General features: G+C 52.4%; 1 protein-coding gene across 1 annotated transcript; it reads left to right on the top strand.

The window, feature by feature from the left end:
- Positions 1–2,792: 2,792 nt before the first annotated feature.
- On the top strand, positions 2,793–3,545 carry LOC119847313 (40S ribosomal protein S2-like). The gene has a single exon (XM_038381983.2). The coding sequence runs from the start codon at positions 2,814–2,816 to the stop codon at positions 3,291–3,293; it is 480 nt and encodes a 159-aa protein (XP_038237911.1). The 5' UTR covers positions 2,793–2,813; the 3' UTR covers positions 3,294–3,545.
- Positions 3,546–14,071: the final 10,526 nt, after the last annotated feature.

The raw sequence follows: 14,071 nt of genomic DNA, 5'->3' as shown, positions 1-14,071 counted from the left end.
TCATGGTGACCCTTCCAGGACAGGCAAAGGGGACCCGATATCCCTCACAGTGACCCTGCACCTTACTCCAGAGGGGGAACCTCCCCCAATCTGGGAATTGGTGTCTGGCTTAGAAGCTCTGCCGTGCTGGGAAATCCCCTGGGCCGCATGCTATGTGGGAATCCCCCACCCTCCACCAGGAACTCTACCTGCTGGTCCCCACCAGGGCACACCCCTATCAGCATACACCTTGTTGCCAGCCCCGCGGCACTCACAGGGCAGGAGAGAGGCCCTGAAATTCTGCGGTTGGCTTCAAAACTAGCCAGACACTCACTGGTGTTGTGATGGGGAGGATGAGATTCTCCCCTGTCCTCACACTCAGGATCTCCCCACCTGCCCCCCATGTGGTTTATACCCCTCCACCCGAGGATCTGTCCCCTTCCCGACAGCCTACTTTGGGTCTGTCTATTCTGCAGTTGTGTGTAGTGATTGCAGCTCATATAGACGTACCTGAGCCAGCTAGCTCAGGGCCTCGATCCTGGTAAGTGCTCCCCAGGCTCACCTGTCTGGATGCGCACTCTGTGCTATGGGAGCTAGCTAGGCCGGGTACATCTACACCAGCTGCACCCGAGATACTAGTCTGACTCTGGTTTCTCTGTAGTTCCCTGGCCAGGCTCTCACTCCCGCTTCTCCCACCAGGGCCCCTGCTGGCTCCCCAGCTGTCTCTGAATGTGTCCCTGGCTCATATCAGAGACACGGTTACCAGCTGCTGGTGAGCCCCACGGACCCTGCCCTGAGGCTTGACCAGTGCGCCGGCATGAGCTGAGCCCACGCTCTGCATGGGGGCTATAACAGTTCCAGTGCCCTGCGGCTCGGCACAGCGGGGACCTGGACACTCTCTCCCACTGGGTTACGGCAGGAAACCCACTAGCCCCAGCGGGAGTCATCCCCAGGCCATGCAGCACCCTCAGGAGCTCGTCTCTGGCTGGATGACCCTGGAGGGGTGGCTGTGGCAGGCTCTGGGGCCAGAAGCCCCATCTGACAGAGGGGCAGCCCCTTTCCCTGCAGTCCTTGTGCCAGCTTGGGCATGACTCAAGCTTGGTGCATTGTCCCTGCCATCAGCCTAACTGGCACAGGGCTCTCTGCCTGGCCATTCCCCCTGCCAGCTCTCAGGGCTGACAGGAGGCCCAGGCTCTCTGCCCAGCAGTTGCCACTCTGTGTGCATGTGCCCCCCATCTGGGATCAGAGTTGCCCCCATTCTCCCAGCATGCACTGGGACAGGCTCAGCTGGGATGGCAGAAAAGCTGCAGTCCGGAGCACTCTGAGCTGTATGTGGTCATGGAGCTGGTTCGGGGCTGCTGTGCAGCGAGACCTGAGCCACTGGGGCTGGGGCGGATATGGGGCAGGGCAGGAGAGGACGAGGCAGGAAGCGTCAGGCTGGTATTTAGCCAGGTGCCCATGAACCAGGCAGGCTGCTGCCCCTAGGGGCAGACGTACTGACTGACAAGATGGGGGTATGGGGGCTGAGCCTGCGGGGTGGCTGGGTGAAGCTGGGGGTGGCAGAGGATGCTGCTGTGCGGGACGATCAGCTGTGCCAGAGTCCTGGAGGGTGGGCGGATGCTGCCTTTTCCCGTGGAGGTAATTGGCTCGTTCTGTACAGGTTGGGGGCAGAGACGGCTCCTCTGGGGACAGCCTGGGCCCTGCCTGCCCAGCCTGGTTCTCTCACTGGGGGTCAGTGTCAGCTCCCTGGCCAGAGCCCAGACCCACAGTGGGCACTGCCAGGCAGGGAGGGGGGCTGAGGGGAAGGGGGGGCTGTGGGGAGGCAGAGAGTTGGACCTGCAGGACCCAGATATCAGGACACAGGGGTCTGGTGAACCTGGGGGACCCAGTGAGAGCCAGGAGCCCCTGACGGTGCTCCCTATTCCCCATAGCGCTTAGCACCCATCCGGAGAGCCACACAGAGCCCTGGGAGTCACTAGTGGCCTCTGCTGGGCCCTTCCCAAACTCTGCCCAGGGCTGGTGCTGCCAACGACCTCAGCATTGAACCCTCAGCACTGGGAGTGAGCAGGGCCTGGTGCTGCCCCAGGCACAGGGGCAGCTGGGGAATGTCGCCCGTGCACACAGTCTCATCACACAACCCTGGGCGAGCCTCAGGCTGTCTGAAGGGTGCAGGGGTCTCCAGCACATTCAGATCCCCGCGGGTGCTCCACAGACAAGCGAGTCTGATCGGGGGGGCTGGGAAATCCTGGCTCAGGGCTTCCCGGGACATTTTCAGAGCTTTGACCCCAGTGACTGGTGCCAGGATCAATGAAATGACAGTTTTTAAATGGACAGTGACATCCTCGCTGAGACTGCAGTGGGAAAACTCAATGTGAAACTGTGACGAAGTGGGACTGTTCTTAATGTTTCCTCTGAATATTGTGGGGGTGCCTCAGTTTCCCCTAGGCAGTTCTTAAGTATCTAGGTGGTGGGATAAGGGTGTATGATCGTTGCAGAGTCCTAGAGAGCAGGTGTGTACAGGGGTCTGGACACAGAGAATGGCCAACCACCCTGTTTCCTGGCAACTGATGGCCTGGGCCCTTCCCCCCTGCAAGGTGAGAGCTAAAGGGTTGGAGAATAATGGAATCAGGTGCCCTCCTGGCCTGGGAAAGGGACAAATCCCAGAGAAGGAGAGGGTGGAGAGAGTTTCAGTTTGGGGCTGGCTGGGGACATGGAGTGAAGTGCAGACGTGGTTGTCTGGCTCACTGCCCCCCAAAATGGACCCAGCTGAGCGGTCCTGATCTCTGCACCTACAAGCTCTGTGTTAGACCATGTTCCTGTCATCTGAACACCAAATGGCGGATGACGCCGGTGCTGCTGCTGCAGGAGGAGCGGGAGCTGCAGGAGCAGCTGCAAGAGGGGGTTTCCGAGGTGGCTTTGGCAGTGGTCTCCGAGGCCGTGGTCGGGGTTGTGGGGCCCGTGGCAAAGCTGAAGACAAAGCATGGATTCCTGTCAACAAACTTGGTCGCCTAGTCAAGGATATGAAAATCAAGTCTCTTGAAGAGATTTATCTTTTCTCCCTTCCAATCAAGGAATTAGAAATCATCGACTTCTTTCTGGTATCTTCCCTGAAGGATGAGGTTCTGAAGATCATGCCTGTCCAGAAACTGACTCCTGCTGGTCAGCATACCAGGTTCAAGGCTTTTGTAGCTATTGGTGACTACAGTGGTCATGTCTCCCTTGGTGTAAAATGCTCCAAGGAAGTCGCCACTGCTATTCATGGGGCAATCATCTTGGCTAAACTATCCATTGTACCAGTACAACAAGGCTACTAGGGTAACAAGATTGGCAAGCCTCATAATGTAACTTGCAAGGTTACTGGTCGTTGTGGGTCTGTTCTGGTGCGTCTGATCCCAGCACCCCGTAGTACAGGAATTGCATCTGCCCCTGTTCCAAAGAAACTGCTGCTGATGGCTGGAATTGATGACTGCTATACTTCAGCTAGGGGTTGTACTGCTACACTTTGCTAAACTTTGCTAAAGCCACCTTTGATGCGATCTCCAAGACCTACAGTTATCTGACCCCTGATCTCTGGAAGGAGACTGTATTCACTAAAAGAAAAGGAGTACTTGTGGCACCTTAGAGACTAACAAATTTATTAGAGCATAAGCTTTCGTGAGCTACAGCTCACTTCATCGGATGCATTTGGTGGAAAAAACAGAGGGGAGATTGATATACACACACAGAGAACATGAAACAATGGGTTTATCATACACACTGTAAGGAGAGTGATCACTTAAGATAAGCCATCACCAGCAGCGGGGGGGGGGGGGTAGGGGGGTAGGGGAAGGAGGAAAACCTTTCATGGTGACAAGCAAGGTAGGCTATTTCCAGCAGTAACAAGAATATCTGAGGAACAGTGGGGGGTGGGGTGGGGGGGAGAATAACATGGGGAAATAGTTTTACTTTGTGTAATGACTCATCCATTCCCAGTCTCTATTCAAGCCTAAATTAATTGTATCCAGTTTGCAAATTAATTCCAATTCAGCAGTCTCTCCTTGGAGTCTGTTTTTGAAGCTTTTTTGTTGAAGTATAGCCACTCTTAGGTCTGTAATCGAGTGACCAGAGAGATTGAAGTGTTCTCCAACTGTTTTTTGAATGTTATAATTCTTGATGTCTGATTTGTGTCCATTCATTCTTTTACATAGAGACTGTCCAGTTTGACCAATGTACATGGCAGAGGGGCATTGCTGGCACATGATGGCACATATCACATTGGTAGATGTGCAGGTGAACAAGCCTCTGATAGTGTGGCTGATGTGATTAGGCCCTATGATGGTGTCCCCTGAATAGATATGTGGACAGAGTTGACAACGGGCTTTGTTGCAAGGATAGGTTCCTGGGTTGGTGGTTCTGTTGTGTGTGTGGTTGCTGGTGAGTATTTGCTTCAGACTGGGGGTCTGTAAGCAAGGACTGGTCTGTCTCCCAAGATCTGTGAGAGTGATGGGTCGTCCTTCAGGATGGGTTGTAGATCCTTGATGATGCGTTGGAGAGGTTTTAGTTGGGGGCTGAAGGTGATGGCTAGTGGCGTTCTGTTATTTTCTTTGTTGGAATGTCCTGTAGTAGGTGACTTCTGGGTACTCTTCTGGCTCTGTCAATCTGTTTCTTCACTTCAGCAGGTGGGTATTGTAGTTGTAGGAATGCATGATAGAGATCTTGTAGGTGTTTGTCTCTGTCTGAGGGGTTGGAGCAAATGCGGTTATATCGTAGAGCTTGGCTGTAGACAATGGATCGAGTGGTATGATCTGGATGAAAGCTAGAGGCATGTAGGTAGGAATAGCGGTCAGTAGGTTTCCGATATAGGGTGGTGTTTATGTGACCATCGCTTATTAGCACTGTAGTGTCCACTTCCTGGACACTACAGTGCTAATAAGCGATGGTCACATAAACACCACCCTATATCGGAAACCTACTGACCGCTATTCCTACCTACATGCCTCTAGCTTTCATCCAGATCATACCACTCGATCCATTGTCTACAGCCAAGCTCTACGATATAACCGCATTTGCTCCAACCCCTCAGACAGAGACAAACACCTACAAGATCTCTATCATGCATTCCTACAACTACAATACCCACCTGCTGAAGTGAAGAAACAGATTGACAGAGCCAGACACATGATGTCTCATGTCTATACAGGGCCTTCAGCGATACACACTTAGCTGCATTTCAGATCTCGGAATGTCAATGGTGGCACCAGGGTCCATTGTGGGGTTTATAGACAATGCACAATTCTTAAAATAGGGGAGCAGAGATAAGAAGAAAATCCTGGTAATGTTTCATCTCTGACCTCTTCAGCCTTTTCCAGGTGAAGGCACCTTCCCACCCACTAGATGGGGCTTTGCAACAATCCCATTGCAAAAGTCCACCTTACCTATTGTTTCCATGTGTTTCCATGCCCAGACCTGAAGAAGAGCTCTGTGCAAGCTCATAAGCTTCTCTCCACCAACAGAAGTTTGTCTAATAAACAATATTACCTTCCCCACCTTGGCTCTCTATTTTTTCCAGACACACATTAGTGCCGCCATCTACCGGCCAAAGCTATAAATGCAACTGTGAAAAATTGTTTTGTTTTTGGACTCTACATCAGGTTTCATGAACTTCTCCGTCCTGTGGAGCTGACTGTAACAGACAGATTGTCTCACAGACACCTCCCCTGCCATTAGCACCCACGTAATATCCCTGTGACCATCCCCACAACAGATTGTTCTGAAAGTCAGCATAAGGAAAGGGCTGGTTTCTCAACAGGAAAAAAAATTCTCCCACTCTGGTTCTGTTCCCCTAAATCCTGACAACATCTTGACACCCCTACCCAGCAAGTAATCTCATGCCAGCCTCAGCTAAAAATAGAGACCAGAGAGCCAGGGCTTCAACCCTCCAGTGCCAGCTAGAAATGAAACTTCAGTGTGGTTTGGGGGACTCAGGGTACTGTGATACAGGGCTTATTCCTTATAAGGGTCTCAGGCTCCGATCCAGCTCCACGCTGCGGGAACTGGCTAGTTAGAAATAATCCCCAAGGTTCAAACTGCTCAACTGGGCCCCACAAGTAACAATAATGGTCCCAAACATGAACCCTTAGTCACAATAGCCCCTCAATAGCTAGGAGCACATAGCAGCAAGTTTACACACAGCAGCAGGATTACACAGTGTTGCCAGCTTGTGGAATTTTATCATGAGTGTTGCAATATTTGATAAAAAGAAAAGGAGTACTTGTGGCACCTTAGAGACTAACAAATTTATTAGAGCATAAGCTTTCGTGAGCTACAGCTCACTTTGAGCTGTAGCTCACGAAAGCTTATGCTCTAATAAATTTGTTAGTCTCTAAGGTGCCACAAGTACTCCTTTTCTTTTGCGAATACAGACTAACCGGCTGCTACTCTGAAACCTGTAATATTTGATGTTTTTCTTAACACTCCAGCTCCTGGAGTTATGGGATTAAATGACAGGTTTCAAGTAGCAGCCGTGTTAGTCTGCATTCACAAAAGAAAAGGAGTACTTGTGGCACTCAAATAATTTATGCTCAGATAAATTTGTTAGTCTCTAAGGTGCCACAAGTACTCCTTTTCTTTTTGGGATTAAATGAGAATCTCAGTTTTCGTTTTTAAATAAAGCAAGTTCCTCACCCTTATGGCTGCAAAAAGAAGCTAGAAAACACGAACCTATAGCTGTTCTACATGGAGACACTCAAGAAAGTTAATCCCAATTAATTTTTAAAGTGGATTAGTTAAACCGCAGTAAACCCCTGTGTGGATGCTCTTCTTCAGAATTTAAGTGGAGTTAATCTGATTAGGTCTGTCTAGGTGCTCCAACCACCCCTCAGCCCCTGCAAATGGCTCAGGCTCAAAAACTGGGCAATCTGGTCTGAGTCTTCCACTCCCTTCTGCATGTCTCCCTCTTCCTTGCTGTCACCAGGGGCGCCATTTCCAGGGGGTGGGGGCTAGTTTAGTACCACCAGCAGGAAGCATACTGCTTACTCTCCCCCTCCCCTCAGGCCAGGAGCTACTGTTGCTTACTCCTCCCCTCCTGCAACCCCTCCCTTGGCTATTCTTTGCTCAGCAAATAGGAATGCAGAGGTGTATCTGGCAGAGCCAATAGCAGCCCTGGGAACTTCGGCAGCCCTTTTTCAAAGTCATTGACCACCTGGAATCTTTCCCTGCTGTGAAGAAACAAGCGTGTGCTGCCACCACCACAAATATTGCTCAAATTACTCTAAGGTGCCACAAGTACTCCTTTTCTTTTTGCGAATACAGACTAACACGGCTGCTACTCTGAAACTTAAACTTTCTAATTTTATCCAGCTCTCTAATGCTGCAGTGAATGGCAGTACCCTAGTGTCACCATTTAGTCCCACTTGTCTGTAGGAGTCTTTCCTTCACCAGCAATGGGCTTTGGGGTCAGGTCCATCGGCTGTGACACAGAAACACCAATTCTTCTGGGAATGCCTGGATTTACCAAATCTCCCCAGAGTGGGGCTGCACTTTTCTAGGACCTTAACCCCAGATACCTTTTGAGTAAGGTGACCAGATGTTCCACTTTTAAAGGGACAGTCCTGTTTTTGGGGACTTTTTCTTATATAGGTGCCTATTACCTCCCAGGTAATACCTCAACTTTTTTTCCTCAAAAATCCAATTAAATTAAAAAAATCCAATTATTTGATTTTTTTTAAAAAGTCATTGATTTTTATCCACCCTTACAGTTGGGCATGGAGTGGGTGGGGGAAGGATTGGTCCCCAGCTGGAGCGAGGCAGGGACCAGGGGCAAGATGAGCACAGCGGGGAATGGAGGGAAGGTTAGTCCCTGTTGACTGGAGCAAGGCAGGGGCTGAGGGCAAAAGCACAATGGGGTGGGAGCTAGGGTTTGTCCTTGGAGCAAGAGAGGGACTGGGGGTAAACTGCAAACGCAGCAGGGCTGGAGAGAGGGTAAACAGGATCCCCCCCACTCCTGCCCACATAGAGTGGGGACCTACCTTTGCCCTGGTTCTAACCCATTCTCTTCGTCTCGCTCTGCACTGAGCTGAGGGTGGGGGATGCTCTGAGCACAAGGCTGGCGGTGCAAGGTATGGGAGGGAGTTAGGGTGTAGGAGCAGGCTGGGGGTTGGGGTGCAGGGTCTGAACAGGAGCTAGAATGAGGGAGGGGCTCAGGGTTGGGGCAAGAGGTTGGAGTGTGAAGCGCTTACCTGGGGCAGCTCCCATTCGGTGTGAGGGGTGCAGGTGGGTATGTGGGGAGAGGGTGCAGGAGCTTCCGTTTGGTGCTCAGGGTGGGGGTGGGGATGTGTGGGTGGGTTGCAGGAGTCAGGACTGGGGACTGGGTGTGTGGGAGGGGGGTGCAGGAGTCAGGGCATGGGGTGTGGGGAGTCTGGGTATGTGTGTGGGGTTCAGGAGTCAGGGCAGCGGGTGTGGGGGGCTGGGTATGTGTATGTAGTGCAGGAGTCAGGGCAGGGGGCTGGGGGAATGTGAGGGGGGTGCAGGAGTCAGGGCAGGGTATGTGTGTGTGGGCATGCAGGAGTCAGGGCAGGGGGCTGGGTGTGTGTGGGGGTGCAGGATCAGGGCAGGAGGCTGGGTGTGTGTGAAGGGGGTGCAGGAATCATGGCAGGGTGAGTGTGGGGGGTGCAGGAGTCAGGGCAGAGGGCTGGGAGGGCATGAGGGGAGTGCAGGAGTCAGGGCAGAGGGATGGGGGGTTGGGCTGAGGTCATGGGGGTGCTCCCGGCCCCCTGCCCCAGGGGTATGCCCAGATTGCAACCCCCTTCCCCAAGGCCACGCCCCGCCTCTTCTCCACTTCCCCCCCTCCCTGGCCCTGGCAAACAGCTGATCGGTGGCAGGGAGAGGGATGGAAGTAGCAAGCTGGGGGAAGAGTCTGGGGACGGGGGAGCTTGGTTGCCGGCAGAGCCTGCCATGCCGAGAGAGCAGGGGGCGCAGAAGAGCGGCTGGCCAGGGCCCCTTCGGAGCGTGGGCCCGGTGCCCTGGCGCCATGGTCAATCTGCTCCTGTCTGTGGTACTTACTGTTTAACATTTCTGAGGGTGGCAGAGTCTCACAAGGACCATTCATGAATTTCATGGAGGTGACGTTTACTCTCTCAAGTCCTCACCACAGCACACTAGAAACCTCCCTCCAACTTAATCCTTTGAATTTATCATAACTATTTGTATAAACCCTTCAGTGAACAGAACCCCCAGCCAGTCTGAACAATTGGTACAATTTGGCTGACAAAATGTGTTTATTATAGATCTATGCTACTAACATCCATCATTTCATTGCACTCTAGATCAGGGGTCTCAGACTCAATTTACCTTAGGGCCAGTCCCAGTCCTCAAATCCTCCCAGCAGGCCAATCTTGTCACTCGTGCCACCTAGAACCTGCCCCCCCAAACTCTGCATCCCCAAACTCTGACCCCCACCTGCCTAAGGCTCTGGGAGGGAGTTTGGGTGGGGGATGGGGTCTGGGGTGCAGGCTCTGGGCTGGAGTTTGGGTGCTGGGTGCAGGCTCTGGGCTGGGGTAGGGGGTGGGGGTGCAGGAGGAGGGGGTGGGGGTGCAGGCTTTAGGAGGGAGAGGGGTGCAGGCTCTGGGAGGGAGTTTGGGGCAGGAGGGGGTATGTGGGGAGGGGGTGGGGGTGCACGCTCTGGGAGGGGGTCAGGGGGTGTTGTGCTTACCTGAGGCTCCAAGGCGGGGCAGGCCGGGGGGCTTCCATGCGCTGCTGTAAATCGCCCGGGGGGAGCAACGGGGGGCGGCAGGTGGGGCCAAGGGAGACACCCAGCCCCAAAAGTGCTTGAGCCCCGTGGGCCACCTTGGGGAGGTTCTTGGGCCACAGATGGCCTGCGGGCTGGGAGTTTGAGACCCCTGCTCTAGATAGTGACTCTTTTTAAAGGTACAGACCATAGTGTTAATAAAAACAATTGTTGAAATAAATAGATTGGGATACTTTTGAACTAGTTTTTAAGTGACTGGGGACTATTGAGGCAGCAGAAAGTAGCCCCTGAAATCATGGTTAAAGTTGCTCCCCCAAAAAAATCTGAAACGGCGCCTCTGCCTCCACTTTGGGGGTACTGGGACCCTCCCTCCCCCAGCCATGAGGTCTGCACAGAGGAACCAGCCAGAGGGTTCCCTGGGAGGCAGGGAGCACCCAAAGCTAGGACCTTTTCTGGCCCTCTGGCCAGTCCAGCCCAAAGTGCAGACGATCTGGGCCTGGTGCTGGTTGGTTACTGGGCTCCATCCCTCCCACCCCCCTGGCATGGCAGTCTCTTCACCTCAGCTGCAATCTTCCCCAGCCCCTCGGCCTTCCCCCCTTTCCCCTCTGCCCTTTAGCTGAGCCCCTCTAGGTGACCCCCCTCCCAATCGCAGCCCTGCCAGGCTTTGTGCCACCATCATGCTGTGGCTCTGCTGGTCTGTCCTGCCCCGGGCCTGGCTGGGTGTCCTGGAGCCACAGGGTCTGGTCCATGCCCAGCCTCTAACTGGTCCTCCAGGTGTGACCCCGTTACTGGGTCAGGCCTCAAAGCCTGACACGGTTCTACAGGGCCAGGCCTGTGGTCTCCACAACACCGAGCCTGGGCCATCCGCACCAGTGTCCTGTGTCTCCCTTGGGCCTCCAGGGGCAGGGCCAGGCCAGCTCGGGAAACGGGTCCATATTCAGAGCTGGTGCCAAGCTCTGCGGCAAACCATGCACACCCCAGTCCCAGAGCTCCCCCCTCAGGCCCAGATCAGCAGCTGCCATTGGCACAGCCAGGAATTGGAGGCTGCCAGCCTGCCCTCCTCATCCTGCTCCGTCCCCTCCCCACAGGGTCAGTGTGGCCAGGGGAGGGACTAGGCTAATGCTATAAAGAGGGGTTTGGAGAGACTCAGCTGAGAACCCATCACTGGGGGTCCCGTGTGAGCATCTGTCAGCGGGTAACGGCACCCCGTCCTCCTGTCCATGGAAACCCTAGTAAGTCTCCCCCGCCACCTCATAAATCATAGAATCATAAAAGATTAGGGTTGGAAGAGACCTCAGGAGGTCATCTAGTTCAACCCCCTGCTCAAAGCAGGACCAAGCCCAATTAAATCATCCCAGCCAGGGCTTTCTCAAGCCAGGCCTTAAAAATCTCTAAGGAAGGAGATTCCCCCGCCTCCCTAGGTAACCCATTCCAGTGCTTCACCACCCTCCTAATGAAATAGTTTTTCCTAATTTCCAACCCAGACCTCCTCCACTGCAACTTGAGACCATTGCTCCTTATTCTGACATCTGCCACCACTGAGAACAGCCGAGCTCCATCCCTTTGGAACCCCCCTTCAGGTAGTTGAGTCTGCTATCAAATCCCCCCTCACTCTTCTCTTCTGCAGACTAAATAAGCCCAGTGCCCTCAGCCTCTCCTCATAAGTGATTTGCCCCAGTGCCCTACTTTCATTGCCCTCCATTAGACTCTTTCCAATTTGTCCACATCCTTTCTGTAGTGGGGGCCCAAAACTGGATGCAGTACTCCAGATGTGGCCTCACCAGTGCCAAATAGAGGGGAATAATCACTTCCCTCGAACTGCAGGCAATGCTCCTACTAATGCAGCCCACTATGACATTAGCTTTCTTGGCAACAAGGGCACACTGTTGATTCATACCCAGCTTCTTGTCCACTGTAATCCCCAGGTCTTTTTCTGCAGAACTGCTGGTTAGCCAGTCGCTCCCCAGCCTGTAGCGGTGCATGGGAATCTTCCATCCTAAGTACAGGACTCCGCACTTGTCCTTGTTGTACCTCATCAGATTTCTTTTGGCCCAATCCTCCAATTTGCCTAGATCACTCTGGACCCTATCCATACTCTCCAGCATATCTACCTCTCCCCCCAACTTAGTGTCAGATGCAAACTTGCTGAGGGTGCAAGGAATCCCATCATCCAGATCAATAATGAAGATGTTGAACAACACCAGCCCCAGGACTGACCCCTGAGGCACTCTGCTTGATACCAGCTGCCAGCTAGACATTGAGCCGTTGATCTCTACCCGTTGAGCACGACGATCTAGCCAGCTTTCTATCCACCTTATAGTCCACTCATCCAATCCATACTTCTTTAACTTGCTGGCAAGAATACTATGGGAGACTGTTCCTGATCACCTTCCTCTCCTCCAAGTGCTTCAAATGGATTCCTTGAGGACCTGCTCCATGATTTTTCTGGGGACTGAGGTGAGGCTGACCAGTCTGTAGTTCCCCTGATTCTCCTTCCCTTTTTTAGAGATGGGCACTATATGTGCCTTTTTCTAATTGTCCAGGACCTCCCTCAATCGCCATGAGTTTTCAAAGATAATGGTCAATGGCTCTGCAATCACATCAGCCAACTGCCTCAGCACCCTCGAATGCATTGCATCCAGCCCCAGGGGTTTCTGCATGTCCAGCTGGAGGCTGTGTTGGGCAGACGAGGAGAGGTTGCTGTCACAGCAAAGCAGTGTAAAAGGCATCCCAGGTTGGAGAATTGAGGGCACACACCTGTCCACCAGTCCAGATTGTACCCTGGGTACAGTCACAGTCACTCAGAGCATGGTGGGGTTGAGTTGCCGTTTTTACACCTGAAAGAACACTTCCTTTCTCTGACTCCTCTCCATGGGGTGCTGGGTCTGCTGAGTCAGGCTGCCTCAGCTCTCAACCCCTGACTGGGTCATGGGGAGGGGTCTCTATGGGTTCCTGGCTCTGAGCCTGTCCTCTGGCTCAGATACCCAGGAGCATTATGGGAGATGAAGCTCAGGGTGCCACACATGCTTTGCAGATATGAAGCCTGCATTCAGTAACCACTGCCTGCATCTTTGCTTTTGTTTGCACATAGCTGTGTAGGTGGGTGGTGAAGGTCTTGGACTCGAATCCAATGGTGTGTCTCTGGGCAGGATTGGATTCTGCTCACAGAGAGGGATTAGTTTTAGTTGTAGACTCCAATCCGTGCAATGAAGCAGCTTGAGGGGGAGCACTTCCTGTGAAGAAGAAAGGCACAGCCAGCTGGAGCATGGAAGTTGGGGGAAGGGGCAATTCACATGCAGCAGAGAATATAAGAGAATTGTTTGGGGATGGATGGAGCATCCCAGGACTGTGTGGTGTTGGGGGATCAATGGGTCCGGAGTCCCAGCTCCCTCTACTCTGGGATCCCTGAGCCCCTTAAAGAACAAGGACTTTCTCTGCACTGAGTTCAGGAGAGAAAAATTGAAACAGCGATACAGACTGATCTGGATGGCTTGGTAAGGTGGGTGCAAGCAAACAATATGTGTTTTAATGAGACTAAATGTAAATGGATGGTTCTCGGAACAAAAATATCAGCCAGACATATAGGATGGGGGACTCCATCCTAGGAAGCAGTGACTCTGAGAAAGATTTGGGGGTCATGGTAGATAATCATCTGAACATGAACTTCCAGGGCCAGGCTGTGGCCAAAAGAGCTAATGCAATCCCAGGATGCATTCACAGGGAATCTCAAGGAAGAGTAGAGGGGTTATTTTTCCCTCTGCATTTAGCACTGGTGTGACCACTGCTGGAATCCTGTGTCCAGTTCTGGGGTCCACAATTCAAGAAGGATGTTGAAACATTTGAGAGGAGTCAGAAAAGGCACAAGAAAGATGAAATGATTAAAAAAACCCTTCCTCTTACAGTGATAGACACAAGGAGCTCCATCTATTCAGCGTAACTAAGAAAAGGTTAAGGGGTGACTTGATCCCAGTACATAAGTTCTTACGGGGAACAAATAATTGATATTGGGCTCTTCAGTCTAGCAGAGGAAGATCTAACATGATCCATTGGCTGGAAGTTGAAGCTAGAGAAATTCAGGCTGGAAATGAGGTGCACATTTTTAACAGTGAGGGTAATTAACCATTGAAGAACTTACTCACAGTCATGGTGGATTCTTCATCACTGGCAATTTTAAAATCAAAATGGAATTTCTTTTAAAGAGCTGCTCTAGTTCTCTGGCCTGCGTCACACAGGAGGTCAGCCTGGGTGATCTCAGTGGTCCCTTTTGGCTTTAGACACTATGAAATAAAGCCTGAAAGGACCAAGGCTTTATTTTTTCCATGAATCAAAAAGGAGTTGTTTTTTCTACCTCTGTATCTCAGGGGTGAG

This window comes from Dermochelys coriacea, chromosome 23 (assembly GCF_009764565.3).
Source record: "Dermochelys coriacea isolate rDerCor1 chromosome 23, rDerCor1.pri.v4, whole genome shotgun sequence".
Classification (NCBI taxonomy): Eukaryota; Metazoa; Chordata; order Testudines; family Dermochelyidae; genus Dermochelys; species Dermochelys coriacea.
The sequence above is the reverse complement of the archived record's forward strand: the minus strand, read 5'-3'. Positions and strand labels throughout refer to the sequence as shown.